This window comes from Pimephales promelas, chromosome 11, assembly GCF_988280905.1.
Source record: "Pimephales promelas chromosome 11, fPimPro1.hap1.1, whole genome shotgun sequence".
Classification (NCBI taxonomy): domain Eukaryota; kingdom Metazoa; phylum Chordata; class Actinopteri; order Cypriniformes; family Leuciscidae; genus Pimephales; species Pimephales promelas.
The window spans coordinates 15,153,496-15,172,408 of record NC_142779.1 but is presented as its reverse complement, the minus strand read 5'-3'; the positions used below and the strand labels follow the sequence as shown (position 1 = coordinate 15,172,408).

Here is an 18,913-nt window from a genome sequence, read left to right as displayed (position 1 = left end):
CTTCTAGTAGCTGTGCCAAGACAAATCTGAATCACCTCATTCCTCAAAAACGTTGAAATATTTTGTCCCGTTGCTTTTATGGACTCTCTATTTATGGGCTCCCCCCGATTGCCTCATAGACCGGAAAATATTGCCTGCGAGCTTCTCCTCCTATATATGTCTATACGGTAATGTCTCTATTGTGCGACAGAAAGTCCTGTGGTTATGATGCAATCTTTAGCCTATTTTTACAAAAACGGCTTCTACGGGGTGTAACGTATAAGATACAAAGTAATGGAGCATTTTATACATTGTTGTGTTTCTTTAGAAATAAATAATGAACAAATTAAGTCTTTGGACGCCTCAGATGTAAAGTTATTCGCTATCAAAGTGATGGAAAAATGAATGGGAGTCAATGGGATGCTAACAGCACATGAAGTTCTGCTACAATGGCGGCTCCCGCGATGCTTCAACTTCCGGCTGATGGATTACCCCTTTGATTCCCACCAGTGTTGTAGTACTCGAGACTCGGACTCGTCTCGGACTCGGTCTCGAGACCATATTTTAATGGTCTTGGTCTTGTCATGGACTCGTGTGCATTTGGACTCGGAATTGACTCGTACTCGAACATTTTTTTTTTAGGACTCGGACTTATTCCCGAGTCCACTCGTGTTCAATTCAAAATATTTTTCATGATTATTAATGTATGTTAATAAAATATTTCTTTAAATTGATTCACACGCCCAGTGATTGGTGATTTTCTAGTGCACAACTGCGCATGACAAATTGTAATAAAATTGCTTTTACTATGTGGCTTTTTTACCCTAAACTGATCATATTTTTTAAACTCTAAGTAAATTCAGTAAAAAAAAAAAAAAAAAAAAAAAAAGGTTTTCTCTTGGTAAATAAAAGTAAATTAGGTAATCAACCCTCACTGGTCTCGGTCTTGACTTGGACTCGACCGTCTCTGGTCTCGGACTCGACTCGGACTCGACTCTCTATGGACTCGGTCTTGACTCGGACTCGACTCTCTCTGGTCTCGGTCTAGACTCGGACTCGAGTGAGGTGGTCTCGACTACAACACTGATTCCCACCGACAGCTAGCCCAAGTTTTTTACGGACGTGATAACGTGTGTAAAGGGTGACCTATGTTTGATTATTCAAATGCTTTTTGAGTAGTTCATTATACATTTTTACGGATTGAAGTTTATTTTGTAGCTTGAATAAATTACATGTTACTCAGAGACAGTCAAAAATGTTACATTCAGCTGTCGCAAATTCTTTGACTTTTTAAAATCAAGTTAATTTTTTTTTACCAGGAAAGTTTTTATCAGTTTTTTTTTTTTTTTTACCAAAAAACTTCTGTCTCTTATACCAAAAATTATTTATTTAAACCCATGAAAATGCAGATTTTGCAAATAATAATGGAAAATCACCTTTTAAAACTGTAAAACCGTTATGTATTATTTGTCAGGCCTCCAACAGGACTTTATGTAGTGAAAATACGAGACAGATCCAGCTAGTGGGGATTTGAGCTTGAGGTCTACAGGGACGAGTAATGTGACGATGAAATGCACATACGCACAAACGGCTGTTGGTAGCATGGGAGGCGTTGTATTCATAGACCTCATCAATCTGCTTAATTCAGAGAAGGTCCGATGTTTGAAGAGGAAGTATAGCTAAACTTATCACTGCATCGATCCGCAGATGGCTTGTCAAGCACGAGATGTATGTCTCGGTGACGAAAGAGTGAAAGTTGGTTTTGTATCACCAGCAGGGAGATGAAATATATTATTTACACTATTGATCCCGTAATTAACAATCAGAATAGTCTTTGTGCGAGGGACAGGTGAAGAAGTGTTTTGCGCGAGGGCTGGTGGGTGAGCGTCTCCAGGCGCTGATGTACTGGCTCATTAGATAGAATGGACAGTAATGTCTTTTGTGGCAGTCTTTCATCCTTATCCGGGATTTATAACATGCTGAATTATGGGTCTAGCTCTGCCTGTTGCCGCCCCAATTCATCAAGCTGTCGGAGGTGGAAGCGTGAACTGCGTTCTCCCTTTTCCTCCACTCACAGAACTCAAGCACTCCCATTTATTCATCCTGCTTGCGTGGACCTGACACCGACGGATGACCCTGCCTGTCCGCATCTCGTCGAGTGATGGAAATGAAATGATATTAAGGAGGAAGAGGTGGAGTCTTTTGATGAATGGCAGGCCTTCAGTTGCTAGTCAAACACAGCCAGCCGGAGTGAGATGACGGCTCGGTGGAAAATTAAGATGCTCAGCAGTTGTTTAGCATTTACATGATGTAAAGGAAATTCAGACCTGGTTAAGGTAAATCTTCTCAGTTGGTTCCCAACACAGGATCAACATTGTTTATCACAAAGAAGAAAAACAATGCTGATAAAATCATTGATTTTTACATTTAATTTGATCTCTATTGACCACCTTTGGTTTTAAAAACAAAAGGATTTTGGGGGCGTTAACGTTTTTTTTTTGGTTTTTTTTTAAGTGTTTCATCTAAGGCTGCATTTATTTGATCACAAATATAGGCGTAATATTGTGAAATATTATTACACTTATTAAAATTGATTTATTCCTAATATTTAATATATATGTTATAGCATATACTGTATAAGGTCAATTAGTTAAAAGTATTGGTGCTCCCATAGCTGTTCCATGGTTACAAACAGACAGAATTTGCTTCACCTAAAAGCATGGACATTTCAAATCCACTGTCCCACTCAAACAGCAACACAGAGCTTTAACACCTTGGAAAAAGACTGTTTCCCTGCTGTTTCACACTGATCCTTGGGGAATGAAAAGGGAGGTGGTGAGAGAAAAGATGCTGTAGCAGGTTTTCCTTTTTAAACTGAATTTTGCACCTAACCTGTAATCTTAATCCTTACACCAATCCTGTAGCCTAATTGTACTTTTCTTTCTTTTTTCTTTCTTTTTTTATTATTGGTGATGAGTTTTCAATTATATAACAAATTATATATATATATACATATTCCCAAACTTTCTGGCAGTGTGATGTCTATATGGGTTATGTGATGTCATTTTTATATAATATATATATATATACTATATATATTTAAACATATACACAACATATACCTATATATATATATATATATATATATGATACATTTTCTACCAGCTATTATCCGTTAAGTGGTCTCCACATCCTCAACTATCTCTACGACTGGCTGATACTAGCTCAGTCTCGGAAGCAGTTGTGCGACAGGGACCTGGTGCTCCAGCGTCTCAAACAGTTGGGTCTTCGGGTCAACTGGGAAAAGAGAAAACTCGCCCCCATGCAGAGGATCTCTTTTCTCGGTATGGAGCTGGACTCGGTCCGTCAGAGGAATGTGTCCGGTCAGTGCTGAACTGCTTGAATACTGTTAAGAGCAGAACAGTTGTCCCACTCAAACTTTTTTAGAGGCTCCTGGGGCATATGGCATCCGCAGCCCCAGTAACGCTACTGGGTTGCTTCATAAGAGACCACTTCAGCACTGGATTCACGGCCGAGTCCCGAGATGGCCCTGGCAGAACGGCAGAATCTCAGAAGCATCTGTGGTCACTTCGTGCCACTTATATCCCCGGCTGCTCAATCGTGTCGCCAATGAGCTCTCATGTGGCCCAGGGAGAGTGAAGTCTCCATCCCTAGGCGGTCTAGTTGATTTCGGAGCAGTTCGGGGCCACTCAGATAATCTGTTCGTCCCATTGCCAGTTGTTTTATTCCCTGACCTAGGGGAACCTCGGCACGGATGCACTGGCACATAGCTGGCCTCCTCTGTGCATGCTCTTTGAGGTGAACCCAGGGTGGACCCCATGCATAAAGCTCCATTATACTGTATGAATGACAGACAGGAACGGTTTGTGGAAACAAAGACACCTACATCTTGGATGCCCTTGAGGGAAGCTAAAACATATCAAAAATTAATTTCAAAGTGAACTATCCCTTTAACTCACAAACAAAATGCCATATTGAGCAGATTCTGACTAACTTGAACACCTCTGATTGGCCTTTGCATTCACACACTCTTCAAACATGTTTTTGATTGGCTGCAATGCTCAACGCTACAAAAACACGTAAATAGAAACCTTTGATGCACTTCACAGAGAAAAAGCAGCGTCTATCAGCGGGTACTGGATTGTTCCAGTACTCTATACTACCGGTACTGCAGCAAGACTGGTAATGTTATGTTTTTAAAATTGAAATACAGACTTAGTACCATTACCTTTGACAACCCAATAGTCTTTCATCTCAAAAGATTCAGACTAAGTTGATTCCTTTTGACCCATTTAATATCTAACTTCAATTTTATAGGGGAGACCCCCTATTAGCCCTTGGAGTCCCAGAGATCGAACCTACCACTGTATTGCTTGCAGCACAGGCTGTCACAACTGTCTTGTGCTTTTACAGTTCTTGCAAGGAAAATTCAGTTTGTTGAATTACAAAGCATGAATTAACACATTCTGTAAAATTGCAAAGCTGTGCATTATTAATACAGTATTACACATTTATTGTCTGTACAACGAAACACATAATCGGAACGCAGTTTGACTTGATTAAATGCCTCCTCCTCCTGTCTTGTTGTCTATAAGTGATCTGTGATCTGAGAGCAAGTGTCTCTCACACTCTGTACAGTGTTGTTGGAGGAGAGGTGGCTGGTATTTGAGTGTTGTAATCCATGTGGGGAGGGTCGGGTCTGTGCCTGACAGCTGGGGATTCTGCTGCTGATTTACTTTAGATTAGTTTGGAGCTCAGCCAGCACTGTTCAATCACAGCATAATGCTTTTTCATTGTAAGAGTGCTGCCCCTCTTGCCCCTCTCTGCCCTGCACACACCATGCCATCTCTTTACCAACACCACTGCCACCATTGTGTCATGCGTGTGCTTTTTTGTTTTCAAATTAAAATTGTAGTGACCGTTTTTCAGTTAGTAAACATGGAGATGTTGGTTTGTATTAGCTGCCTCCAGTTGTCCATTTGCTTTGCCTCCAGCTAAGGCTGTGACGTAATTGTGACGTCGGCGCAAAAGGGGTCTATATAATTAGCCATGTGCATTGAGAGTCAGACATTAACCAGGGCTCTGGGTCAAAATTGCTTTTAAAAAATTTGCCATAACAAAATGAACTAAACTGAGAATGAAAACAGAACATTTTAAAATAAAATGAATTTAATTAAAAAAAAAAATAAAATGAAGCTTTGGAAACACAATGTGAAGTAAACAATCAAAACCAAAATGTGCCGTGATGATATACCATAGAACTGAGGAAGGTTAAATAACTTAATATAACTGCTACTTTTGAGTTTGATGCTGATTCGATTTTATACAGCAGGTAGTACGGCTGTAATTGTTATTTTACTTAATTGATTCATTTAAAGTTTGTTATTAATGGGTAACACATTTTATGGGTATAGGCAGAAAAAGACAATTCCGGGGGACAAATATTGCATGTCTGACTCATACAGAGTGATGAAGGGTCTCAATAAAGATGATTGAGCATTTGAATTAGATGGGTTGAGGGTTTTATCACCCCCGTCCTGTCATAGATGTGGAGATGGTGTCTGCTATGTGTGTGAATGTTACTTTTCACTTTTTTGTATGCTATTAAAATGTTAGAAAAAAGTGTTGATTTGTTTAGTTTCCAGTACAGCAAAATCATGTGCATTTTGATTTTGAGTTTAGATTTATTAAATAAGTCAGTTGAGTGACAAAGTAAAAGAAGAAAGAAACGGAAACTAGGACAGGAGTTCTGGTAGCAGGTGGCACATTTGAACATTTCGTTTTCCGACTATAACCACAGAGCGTGTTTGTTTGGCAAGGACATTAACAGCAGAAGGCTGTGTGTGTGCGTAAGCTTGTGCGTGTATATGTTTGCGTCTCTGTGTGTGTGTGTGTGTGTGTTTGAGCTGTGTAAGATCACTTGTTTGGCCTTGCATCCGCAGGATCAATGGTAGTCTTCACTGAGTAAAGTTATGCAGTGAGCTGGGGAATTTTTTAACATATCCCCAATGGTGCTGGGCGGCTGCCTGGATAAATATAGATGTGTTGATGCGTGTCTCTCCCTCGCTTACTCTCTCGCTCAACCTCCCAAGCTTTTAATCAAAAGCAATCTGGAGGAGGGAAGTGGAAAAAGGGAGAAAAAATTTGGAATGTGCCAAGATCTTTCGTGTTCCTCGCTCCTGATCCTCTTGCTAAAGGAATCAGCAGGCTGGTTTTCTGTGTGTGGAGGAGGGTGATGGATAGCGCTGCTCATGTTTGCATGTAGCACGACCCGACTCTCCGTGCTTTTCCCCACAGTTCCTGTGAATCTTCCCACAGTGACCACGGTCAGTGCCTTTGCTCTGTGGGCATGTGATTACATCCCACGGTCCATGCAATTTCAAGTTTCAACCTCTTGTTTCAACAACACCCACCTTCTGTCAGCTAACATTAGTACCTTATATGCATTGTTTGTCTTTACATTTATCCCTGCTAGCACAACAGTTTCCTTCTGTCTCGTTTTTTTCAGTTCACACCTTCTCCTGCCTACATTATTCCTTATAGCGAGCTGCCGTTTTGCCTGTCAGACCTGAGTCACGTATCACAGGGTTTCAGTCTCTGCCGGATTAGCTCTTTTTTAACGCCTCAGCTTTTATTTTTGGTCTTTACATGATTAAGAACTGTTAACTGACCACCTTGGCAATATGCTTTCATCTGTAGCTCTGTCAGTGAAGACATATTTTATGGGAATTTACGGTTACATGCAGTCATTTATTTATGAACTTTCGGTTTAATTAAAAAACGGAGGCCCATTTGTTAACATTATCTAACTAAATTAGTTAAATGAGCTAACAATTAAACTGACTTTAGCTGTCCGACAATCTTCTGCCAACAATGAAGAAATATTTACATTTCTTATTCTATTAAACTAAACAGTACAAAAGCATGTAGCGAGATCAAATGTTTAGGTGACTTTGATTTATGAGCCTCAAATAGAGAGACAAATCAAGTATGGATATAATGAGTTTAATAAATGATATATTCAGAATAAAGAAAAGTATAGAAAAAGAGTGAGAAGAAGAGCAAAGAATGGCAAGCTTTACAATCAGTTAACGTCAACCTAATGAGAGCCAAAAGAGAATTAAAATCAACTTCTTAAAAGGGATTAAAGCTTAGAGACGCATCTAAAGATGAATAAAATGATCACTTGTATTGGCTTTGGTGCTGAACTAGGGTCCTTATTCTGTAAAATATGGATATTCCTCATTAGTTCATTAGGAGTGAGCTAAAGCGTTTGTTGAATTCTTCCAGAGATCGGTTGTCCTCAAGAAGTTTGAACGAATTTAACTTGAAAGTAAGTTGCTGAAATAAGTCAGAAAGTGTCCATCTCACAAGAGAATGAACCGGCACTGTTAGTCACACCCATCTTCGGTGAAGTAGCCAATCAGAGGTGTGAGTTTTGAGTGAGAGTTAGGACTACTTTGTTCTCCCTTAATACTTTATTTGTTTATTTTGGTCTGGAGAATTTGTGCATCACTATACCAAAGTATAGTGAAAATAGTATAACACAATTTATGGAAATATATTATATAGGGATACTTCAGGATTTAGCATTAAGCTTTGTATTAGTAGACAATTTATAGTATTTTTGAATTACCATGCTTTCCACCCTCATATCCCCCTGAGACAAGAGATTTATGCATTTTTGTCTGTAAAAAATCCTCAGATGGCGCAAAAATCGCCATTTTGCAATTTACATCAATCTGAGGATTTTTTGGAGGATCGCAAAAGCCGAATCCCAGACGTTTTGGGCGATCTCGAAACACATTTTTGGGCAGACTCATCACGGAGACTCACTAGTAGCCTAGACTTGTTGTTTAACTACTGCACTCTGTAACCCGTAGGCGTGGCCTCCTAGGACAGCGAAGCAAGTGCATTCTGGGAGTTGTTGTCTTTCATCCACATAAGCCAAAAATACATTTTCTGTTTTTTTATCAGTCTAGAAAGGTCCAAATTCAAAAATGATTTCACATTACATAAATGACCCATTATAAATACACATTCATCAGAGGTGAAGTATCCCTTCAACCCAAGGCATGAGGAGAGGGATCATTTTCATACCTGCCTGGTTTGGGACAACATTAAAGCTGTGATACATTCACAAATCTGAAAACAAGCATTTGAAGTTACCCTAACAAAACTGAAGAATCGTAATTAGGCGAATATAGTATGATTATTGGCATTGTGCATTCGAAGTGTCCTCAGTGCCTGCCTGGTCATGGGGGAATCACCCCCCCAAGGAATGCTTTTGGTGAAGCTTGAGGAGAAAGTTGGGAACTGTTTTGTTTAATGTTATCACTGCCCAAAAAAGGTGATAACGGCTTCCAATGGATTTGTTTGGAAGTGTTGTTTTTTAGAAACCATATGAAGCCAAAGTGTTTTTTAAAGGATTTGTCCTTTTCTTTATCATAGACATAACTGATGTCATTGACCCAAAATCATGCATGAATGTGCCATCCTTAATTTGTCTGTCTTTTTTCCACTAGCATTATATTTTAAACAATTTGTTGCCAACCACCCTCACACAGCGTTTGAAAAGTGATATTTCTTCTACCCCAGGTAATGTGGGTATGTAACCAGTGCCGAAAGCAACAGGATATACTCACTAAATCAGGAGAATGGTTTCCCAGCCATGGGCCCAAACTTGGAGAGCTGGGGTCTGCAGTGAGTGAACCAGCCATGTGTGGAGACCCCGTTGGAGAGAAGAGGATGCGCTCTAGGTCTCAGAACCCTCTCGACTCCTCCGTTTCTACTGCCCACAACACCCAGTCACCTGCCCTAAACGACCCCAGAAAAGGCCCCTCTACAGGGTTAGCCGACACACCATCATCACGCTCACGCAGTGAGCCTCCACAAGATAGGTACACTTCAACCTCTCTCAATGCAAAATCTAGAATACCCTAGTTAATATAAATATATATATATATATATATATATATATATAACAAAAGTTTTATTTAACGCTTTTTTTATTTAAAGCTTAATTTAAGGAGTGCAACTGTCTGAATCTCTGATGCTGTGTGATTATCTGACCTCTAGAAAAAAGCCACCAGCAGCCTCTGATCAGAATGGCAAGTCAGGGCCAAGAGGAGAGAGGCGGCGAGGGCTATCCAAAATCCACTCCCAGGGTTCCGAAGAGCGAGAGTCCGGAGAAAATCGGAGAGAAAGTCGAAGACTGATGAAGACTCGCTCTCAGGAGCATGACAGTCCTGAAACTAGGAGGACTGAGGGGGAGCAGAAACCACCCAGGGAACAGTGCAGGACTGACCCAAATGCTCCACATCAAGCGCCCAAACTCCGGCCTGCGGAGCCTGATGGACGTATGCATCCTAAGGTGAGGGAAGGGGGGGAGATGGTGCAGGACAACAGAGGTACAAGGAGATGGGCAGATGGGCGGCAGACCTCGCTGGAGGGCCAGCAACAGGCCTACGTTCCAGAGAGGACAGCGGGGGGTACAGGTTTGCAGGGTGCACCGGCTGTGCAGGGTCCTCCTGCTAAAACGAACCACACCCCACAGCCGCCAGCTCCGGGGTTCAGGGTGGGTCCTGCCATACCCGCAGGTCCCCCTGAACTTAGGGAGCCTCAGGAATGGGACAGGAAGTTGCAGCCGAGCCACCTGGACCCTGGCTCGGCTGCACTACTGCGCAAATCGAAACGTCAAAAAGAGAGCATGCTGCGCAACGATTCGCTCAGCTCTGACCAATCGGAATCTCTACGACCGCCCCCGCCCCGCCCGTACAAGAGCAAACGGGGTGGCAACAAGAGACAGATGTCCGTCAGCAGCTCTGAGGAAGAGGGCGGTTCAACACCGGAGTACACCAGCTGTGAAGATGTCGAGATCGAGAGCGTCAGCGAAAGAGGTTGGTCAGGTGGATACCTGCTTTTATACACTTTGCATAAACACACTCCTCCATAAATCGGAAAAGGAAACCAGCATCAATATGAATGTAATATTTGATTTCATTTAATTTGTTAGTTTTTGCAATTTTGCAAGCATATGGATTAACGATAACTTTATAAATTTGGTCGTTTTTGCAATGCGCACAAATGCAAGCAAATGGATTAACGATGACTATCAAGTGGTTGCATAACTTAATTTGAAAGCTACGAGGCTCTTCGCTTCCTTTGTGCGCTAACGCCAGGGTTGTCAATCCGTAAAGGTCCGTTGAGGGCGTATACTTTATGGATCACAAAAAAATATTTGACATTAAATATATACAGTACTATTCAAAAGTTGGGGGTTGGTAAGATTTTTTTAAATGCTTCTGAAATCATTCTAATATGCTGATTTGGTGCCTATGAAATATTTCTCAATATTTAGATTATTCTTATTATTATTAAAAACATTATTGAAAACAGTTGTGCTGCTTAATAGTTTTTTTTTTGTTTCAGAATTGAATAGAAAGTTCAAAAGACCAGCAGTTATCTTTTCAAACATTGTAATTATCATAAATGTCACTTTGTGCAATTAAATGGATCCTTTCTGAATGAAAGTAATAATTTTATTAAATAAAATATTACTGACAGACCAAATTAAACAAATGGTAGTGTATTGTTAAATAATACAATAATAAAGTAATTAATAAACTAATATAATATATAAAAAAAACTGCTTATTTGTATTTCTCTATTTTATTTTTAATGTGGTGCACTGCATACAAACTTCATGAATGTATTAATAAATGACATATCCAAGTTTCAAAAACAGTATTATACAGTGTATTGACAGTGTAAATGTTGAAGCTCATTTACATGGCACTGTTTTGTTAGCCTGGCAAACTGACTAAACACAGACTTAAAAGGTCAGTGTAAAATGCAATCCAGGGGGGAAATGTAAACATTGTGGGGTGAATAGGGAAGACAGACTAGACAGACTGTTAGAAGGAATGAGAGACTAAAAATAGGAGAACAGGAGATTAAGAGGAGGTTGAGCAGAACATAAGCTTGCTCTTATCAGTGGAACAACATTTTATCAGGTTCAACAATCTCACAGAAACAACAGGTAAGAGAATCGACTCTTTCTCCTAAAGAATAGGAATAGAACAATTCAAGTTGACACCTCAAACTTTTGTTGTATTGAACTTTATTTAATTCTGATATATTGGTTGTTAAAGGCCAAAGAATGGATTTATAATTTCAATTTTAAACTTAAAATGTATTTTTTGTGATTACTCATCTTTGGCATCTTTATCTACAGTACAAGAGATTGATTATTATTAAAACTATCTTTGTCTTCGACATCCCCCACCCCCCATTCAGTCTTAATATACAAAAATATGAATTGCTTTTAATAAATATACAATCAAGATTCAAAGTTTCAAAAATTTACATTATTATTTATGTATTTTGGCAACATAAATGTTAACTATCAAATACGTTTTTTTTTTGGTTTTTTTTTCATCACTGTCATAATCATCATCATATAACACTTTTAAACACAATACATTTTTGAGATGTGGTGGAAATGACACCGTGGAGTAAATGTATTTTTTATTTTTATGTGATGTGTGTATGTCTACTGTTAGGCAGTGTTAAAGGACAAATTAAATTAAATACACCATAAGTGCCTAAAGGTGAGAAAACGCCCATCTATCATCTTAGCATAGTTGTGTAACAATGCATACAGCATGTTTCAATGTGGAAGTATTTATTTATAAAACGTTTATTTGCTAAGTAGGTCATGTGAATTACTGCAGAAGTAATGAGAAGTGGAGACACTTCAGCACAAGGCTTCGATAAAAGCCCACACAGGGGACCAATCCAGCATACAACAAGCAATATTAAACATTTATACCTCGAGACATCTACTTAATATTACTGCATGCAGACCTGTGGAATTTGGTTTTGATTTATACATATTGCTTTTGTAAGTTGTTCATTGCTTTTTGCTGAAAACGTGTGTTATGTTTTAGTTAGTTATCAGGACTGATAGTTCAATTTAGCTGCTTTCCAGAGCTTAACATTTTTATTTAGAGTAACTTTTATAGGACAATCCTGCTCAGAACTGGGTTAGACATGAAGAAGCAGCCTTCTTTAAAAAAGTAACCTATGAAGATTCCCTGGCATACTTGAAAGAAATCTATCCAGGTCTAAAGTGTTTTTTCTTTTGTTTTATTTACCCCTGGACCTTTTTTAATCAGATACTTCAGCTGAAGATATTTTATAAAATTAATAGTTTTTAAAAATCTGATCGGATTAACCATGTTCAAAGTACTTGTAAAATAACGATATCTGTTTATGTAAATCTTTCTATATGTCACGGGTGTGGTGCTGGCCAAAGAAGAACAATTGGCTTAGAGTTCCAATTCACACGATTTACTAAATATAATTCACACAGCTACAGGCAGGCACAAACACACTCAAAATAAGACTAACTACAGACAAAGGACTGACTGTATTTTAGAGAAACGGATATTTTTCCCCTCTCCGTTTTCAATAATAACATTGTGCACCCACCCGCATAAATACGCCGTCGAGCGCCATCATATCTATAGCAAACCTATGGGCGGCAGTGTAGGGAAAAGGATAAAACCATGCAAGCCAATCAGAATCCTCAGAATCGACAAGAGAGAACCTAAAACGCCGTTTCTCCCAGTTGACACAACAACACATAACCAGCGTTTTCAGACATCTCCACTTTGGCCGGAGTTTTTAGAAATAATCATTTTCTGTGATAAAAACGGGGTTTTTGTGTAAATGAGAGGCCAAACCGCTGGGAAATATCTGCATTTTCCCTTCGTGTAAACGGGGCCTCAATTAACCGCATGGCTTTGAGGCATCAATCATGTAAATTTAGTTTAGTTATGTGCCAAAGTTTAATACTTAATTTAGTTCAAGGTTTGTTCAAAATCCTAACATTGTTCAATTATGATAAAGTATAAGCGATAATAAAAGTGATGCTTCCCTTAGCAAATACCACACATTATTTATTGACTATTGGTTTATATAAAAAGCAATTAGCCACCCTAGAGTGCATTACACTTTTATTTTACTTCAAACTACATTTTAAGATATTTAAAAATATTTAAAACACTTAAACATTTTAACAGCAGAGCAGACTAAAGGTAATTACAAGTTTGCTCAATCTATTTTTGTTTTTTGGAAGAAAATTTCAGTACTCCTCACCCTCTGTGCGTCATGTTCAAGATGCCCCAGGTGCTAAAAAATAACCGGAAAACCGCCCAGAAACCCGTATGCACATGGCATGGCACTCAGCCATATACCATGCCAACAGTAAATAGAAGGCCAACATCACGGAAAGCGCTGAGACTGTCCCTTGGTGCCTGTGTGTTTGTTTGTGTCCATGTGGCAGAGTGTATTCAGCTTTGCGTCTCAACATTGCTTCCTCTGTCTAGGGACTAAATGTAGCTCTTAAACACAAATTCACGGACTTTAATCCCAGTTCTCGGGCTTTCTCTGCTGATGGGTCAAAGCAAAACATAATGTGAGATCTTGGCTGCAAGTGCCCATTTGGGGCTCAAATATTCAATAAGCGTAAACAGAGCGGGTTTAGAGGTGGACTCTGGCTAGTGTAAGGTGGCAGCTCACATAGTCAACATGTGTATAAATTTGATGAACTTTTGTGTGTGTTTTAGGGGACTGGGAGTGCTGTCCACTGGACCCCACCGCATGGCATGTACGTTTTTTTTTTCTTCACATCTTGTGCTATAATCAGTATATTTAGTCAATGTAAATTGATGTTCACAGAACATTTTACCTACAGATTGTGTATAATTATCAAAAAGAAAACTAAGAGCTTGATTATATCCATAGCAAATTGATTAGATGGGTTTGTTGCATTTGTTACATACGTTACAGTAGCTCAAATTAAAGCATTGCACTAGCAATGCCAATGGGTTCGATTCCTAGGAAATGCATGAACTTATAAAATGCATAGCTTAAATTCAGTGTAAGTTGTGTTGGATAATTAAATCAGGAAGGTGCATTAATATATTGTATTTTGTATTTTATGTGATGTATAACACTCATGCTTTGTCCAGCGTTGCTGAGATTTATTTTAATATTTCCATTACATTTTAATTTTAGGAAAAGTTTCTTGTCATTTTTCTTAAACATGTCTATATAGTTACAGTATATAAACATGTTTATGAATTACTTTAGTAGACCTACACCAAGTTAAACTAATTTAAAATGAGAAATGTTATTTTTATTCATATTTAATTTAAAGTAAAAAAAAATGTTTCCTTTGGTTTTAGTTCTAGTTAACTATAATAACCCTGCTTGAGGCTGTGTGTGAATGCGATTGAGTGTGAAGGTGAGATTTATATGTAATGGGATGGTTCTTTCTCTGATGAGATTAATCTCTTCCTTGTTCTCTTTAGCATCCGGTTACATGGCAGCCCTCCAAGGAAGGTGATCATTTAATTGGCCGAATCACTTTGAGTAAGCGAACAGCCATGCCAAAAGAGGCTGGGGCTCTGCTTGGGCTAAAGGTGAGGCGAGAGCTAAAGATACTGTATAAAAACAAGTGTTTCTCTCCTCACTGTAATGAAGTCAACAACTACATGTCATGAACCATGTACAAAAAAAGAAAAAACTCAAAATACAGGATATTTGCAATGCTGTACATGTTTTTGCATTCGTTAATTCTCTGTAGACTTTACCCATCTTTAATTGATTTGTATCGGTACAGGTGGTCGGGGGGAAGATTACAGAAACTGGGAGACTTGGGGCTTTCATCACCAAGGTCAAGAAAGGAAGTCTAGCTGATGTGGTTGGTCATCTAAGGGCCGGTGAGTCCAGCTCTTCTCTCAGTTTGAAGCTTAAAGAACTTGAGTCAATTGAGTAAACAAAGCGATTAAATTATTAAGCATATGAACACACATAAATGTGTATATCAGTGGTTCTCAAAACTTCTAAGAGGGCCTTAATATGACTTAACATTATTTTAAATAAGATTTAAATACTATATATTACTATAATATTAACATGATGTTATTTTATTAACATCAAATCATTTTAAAACTGTGACTTAAAAAGTCTGATAAATTGAATAAAATCTTAAAACATCATTGACATTTTTTTTTATAAAAAATATACATTTTGTAGATATGCCAAGCTCTAAAATATTTGATCTTGTGCAAATTGTGAGAGCAAATTTTTTTAAAAATAGGAAAAAAAATGTACTTATCCAGTGAATCACAAATGACTGAAGAATCATGTAAATTCATTGGTTAAAAAGAGTGGGAAACCTGAAGAACCTTGTGTGGGTTTACCAAACATGACCCGTGCAGGACCCTGGGGTCATTGGGCGTGTGCTAAAATAACACATTTAATTTATTTTAGTTGAATTCAATAATCTATTTAGTTCTCAGATATTTTAAAAATGTTCAGTGAGTGTGTTTAATCAATAAAATCTATTTTAAGAATGTTGATGTTCTCAGATGTATACAGGAATTTAATGTGACAACACACATTTTGGCTGTTTGCAGGTGATGAAGTGCTTCAGTGGAATGGTAAATCATTACCAGGATTAACCAAGAAAGAAGTTTACAATATCATCTTGAATTCTCAAACAGAACCGAAAGTTGAATTAATAGTATCAAGGCCAATTGGGTGAGTCATGTATCACATGCCTTACTGGGTATCTGACTTTTGGGTAACAAATGGCAAAGCACCTAATTTTATTATAGTCCGGACAAAGTCAAATCACTATTAAGAGTGTTTGAATAGTCTGTATTGTGTTTAGTTTTCACTTTGAACCATTATATTCTCCTCTGCTCTGTCCTCCTACCTCTTTAAAAAGATGTATTCATTGATTTCTCTCCAAACTCTTGAAATGGGTGTATAAATCTAAGCAGCCAGTAAAACAAAGTCTAAGAGGTGATTTTAGGAGCTTATCTCTGAATTCCCTACTCATTTGCTTCTGTCAGTGCTTCACTCATTTTTTTTTTTTGTGCCTTGTTTTAATGTTGACAACTAATGTATGGATATGTGATCTCTCTCTCTTTAAGTGATATACCACGAATACCAGAAACATCACATCCTCCATTAGAATCTAGTACGTACTGAATCAAATGAATCAAGAACTCAAATGTGAACTCTCAAATATGTATATTTATTTATATATGTAAACATTATTGTGATCTTATCGGCACTTGTTTTTTCCTTGTCCCTCTGCAGCAGGTTCAAGTTCCTTCGAATCACAGAAGATGGAAAGACCCTCTATATCTGTCCTGTCCCCATCCAGCCCAAGGGGTCTTAGAGATGCCCCTCAGCTACTGCCTGGACAGCTGTCGGTCAGTAAATACTGAAGAAAACAAGGGCAAGTCACCATGTTGTGCTTAGATTTTTTGCTTATTAGCTATCTATTTATTTGTCTTCCAGGTGAAAATGTGGTATGACAAGGTTGGCCATCAGCTGATAGTGAACGTATTGCAGGCTATAGACCTGGCGCCCAGATCAGATGGACGACCCAGAAACCCCTATGTCAAAATCTATTTCCTGCCCGATAGAAGGTATTCATAGCTGTACATTAGCATATTAGATTTTTCTTGTGGTGTCAATTTTGATATCAAGAAATTTGTTACTGTATCGACTACAGGGGATATTCACTACCGTTTAAATGTTTGTGGTCAGTAAGATTTTGAAAAATACATATATTTAGCAATTGCATTTAATTGAACTTTCTATTCATCATTCTATGCATGGTTTCTGCAAAATATTAAGCAGCAGAACTGTTTATATTGATTATATAATGGGAAATATTTATTGAGCAGTAAATCAGCATATTTAGGTTAGACATCAATAGAATAAATCACATTTTAATATTTCACAATATAAAAATTTCACAATATTACTGTATTACTGTTTTTCAAAAAGGTGTATTTGATCAAATAAATGCATAAGAGCATGAGAGAAACGTGATAAAGTTTTACCGACCCCAAACTTTGGTAGTGTAGATCAACCTACTAAATAACCAATTTTCCAACAAATGTATGAATTTATGATATATATATATATATATATATTGATCTGTATATGTGTTTTACTTTAGTGATAAGAGCAAGAGAAGAACAAAAACAGTAAAGAAAAGTCTTGAACCCAAGTGGAACCAGACGTTTGTGTACTCTCATGTCCATCGCCGGGATTTCAGGGAGCACATGTTAGAGATTACTGTATGGGACCAACCCAGAATACTAGAGGAGGAGAGTGACTTTATAGGAGAGGTACGAAGCATATATTACCCATGTCCATTTATTCACAACATGAATTCACAACACAGTATTTCACCTGACTGTCTGTGAACCTAGATCCTGATCGAGCTGGAGACTGCCCTGCTGGATGACAAGCCTCACTGGTACAAGCTGCAGGCTCATGACGTCTCTTCCATTCCACTGCCGCACCCGTCGCCATACCTGCCCCGTAGACACGGCCAAACAGAAACACCCACCAAAAAGCTGCAGCGTAAGTAGAAGCCCACGCTGGTGGGGGTGTAATCTGAAAGTGTTTACATAGTAAGTGCTTATTCTCTAAAAGGGAGGCATTTGCTAAGAGTAAATTCAGTTACTTGCTACCATTGATGCCACTTTTTATTTGCCAGCACCGTCTACGCAGTTTTAGGACCCGATAACTGAATATGTACCAAATTATAACACACTTCTTCATCTTGTGATCATACATTAGATCAATTGCAGTGAGCACAAAACACAAACAGGCCCCTGTAATTAGCATAATTTGCATAGAAAGCAGGTGTGTTTGACCAAAAACAAATGACATTGACTTGTGCTACATCAGTTTGTATACAGTATTATACAAAGGTTTGGGGTCATTGAGATTTTTGTACGTTTTGGAAAGATCTTATGCTCATTTATTTGACCAAAAATACAGTAAAAACAGTAATTTTTTAAATAACTATTTTCTTTTTTAATATGTTTTAAATTTAAATAATAATAAAAAAAAATTAATAATTTATTCTTGTGATAGCAAAGCTTAATTATCAGCAGCCATTGCTGCAATCTTCAGTGTCACATGATCCTTTAAAATCAGTCATGATTTGCTGCACAAGAAACATTTATTAATATTATCAATGTTAAAAACAGTTACAATTTTGGTGTGAATTGTGATTGTACATTTTTTCAGGACTGGATGGTAGTATACATTCTGCTTAATTGTGAGTGGTATATACTGAAATACTGCTCAATTGAGTGCCACAATCGTTTAGTGATTTCGCCCCCGCAGTGTTTCACAGAATTAGAGAAAGCTGAAGAGTATGTGGGCAGTTAGATTAAAATAGATGAAGTTGCCTTTACTTTCCAAGATGATATGTCAAACCAGGGAAATTTTCATAAATTACAAAATTTACTAAACGAAATGCTGTATAGTTTAAGTAGGTGAAGGAAAATCATCAAATATTACCGTAGTTAAACATCAACATATCTTTTAGCTCAAAAATTCCTGGAATTCATCTACGGTCGCATTAATATGTTTGGCTTTGTGTTGCACATTTTGTGTCTGTTCTGTCTGTACGTTATGTTTTTGAACCGTGCTGCATGTGAGTTAGTGTGTAGGAGTGTGTGGCCCATGGGTACAGTATGTCCACAGGATATATTTTAGTATGCTAGGTTATTTCTGTATACCTTTGCTTTCCTAACCATGGCTTATTCCAACAGTGCTTTGTGTGCATTCGTTTACGTCTTTATCTCGTGTCTGTCAGTACATCTATCCCTGTGTATATCTGTATCTGTCTATGCAGGCTCGCAGCGTATTACAGAAACTGCTTATGATGATGCTATTGGTGTAGTCGCCACAGGTGGGTGGGAGGGGCCAAGGCATTCGCTACCTTGGCACTTCTTTGTGCTTTGTGAATTAGAGTACCCCAAAAGATAAAAGCATCCAATAGCAGGTCTTCCCT

At 38.2% G+C, this 18,913-nt stretch overlaps 1 protein-coding gene across 20 annotated transcripts in view; it reads left to right on the top strand.

Annotated features, from left to right (window-relative positions):
- Window positions 1-18,913, top strand: part of rims1a (regulating synaptic membrane exocytosis 1a) — an 85,026-nt gene that overhangs the window by 44,915 nt on the left and 21,198 nt on the right. For 16 of the 20 annotated variants that reach the window (XM_089117043.1, XM_089117044.1, XM_089117045.1 and 13 more), the window contains 12 exons: window positions 8,599-8,900; window positions 9,079-9,908; window positions 13,635-13,675; window positions 14,382-14,492; window positions 14,693-14,792; window positions 15,492-15,615; window positions 16,014-16,060; window positions 16,183-16,298; window positions 16,387-16,517; window positions 17,057-17,228; window positions 17,313-17,466; window positions 18,755-18,811. In XM_089117043.1, coding sequence (XP_088973169.1) covers window positions 8,599-8,900; window positions 9,079-9,908; window positions 13,635-13,675; window positions 14,382-14,492; window positions 14,693-14,792; window positions 15,492-15,615; window positions 16,014-16,060; window positions 16,183-16,298; window positions 16,387-16,517; window positions 17,057-17,228; window positions 17,313-17,466; window positions 18,755-18,811 — 2,185 coding nt within the window. The remainder of the gene's footprint in view (window positions 1-8,598; window positions 8,901-9,078; window positions 9,909-13,634; window positions 13,676-14,381; window positions 14,493-14,692; window positions 14,793-15,491; window positions 15,616-16,013; window positions 16,061-16,182; window positions 16,299-16,386; window positions 16,518-17,056; window positions 17,229-17,312; window positions 17,467-18,754; window positions 18,812-18,913) is intronic. The other 4 variants (XM_089117047.1, XM_089117055.1, XM_039666432.2 and 1 more) reach the window with 3 other exon arrangements.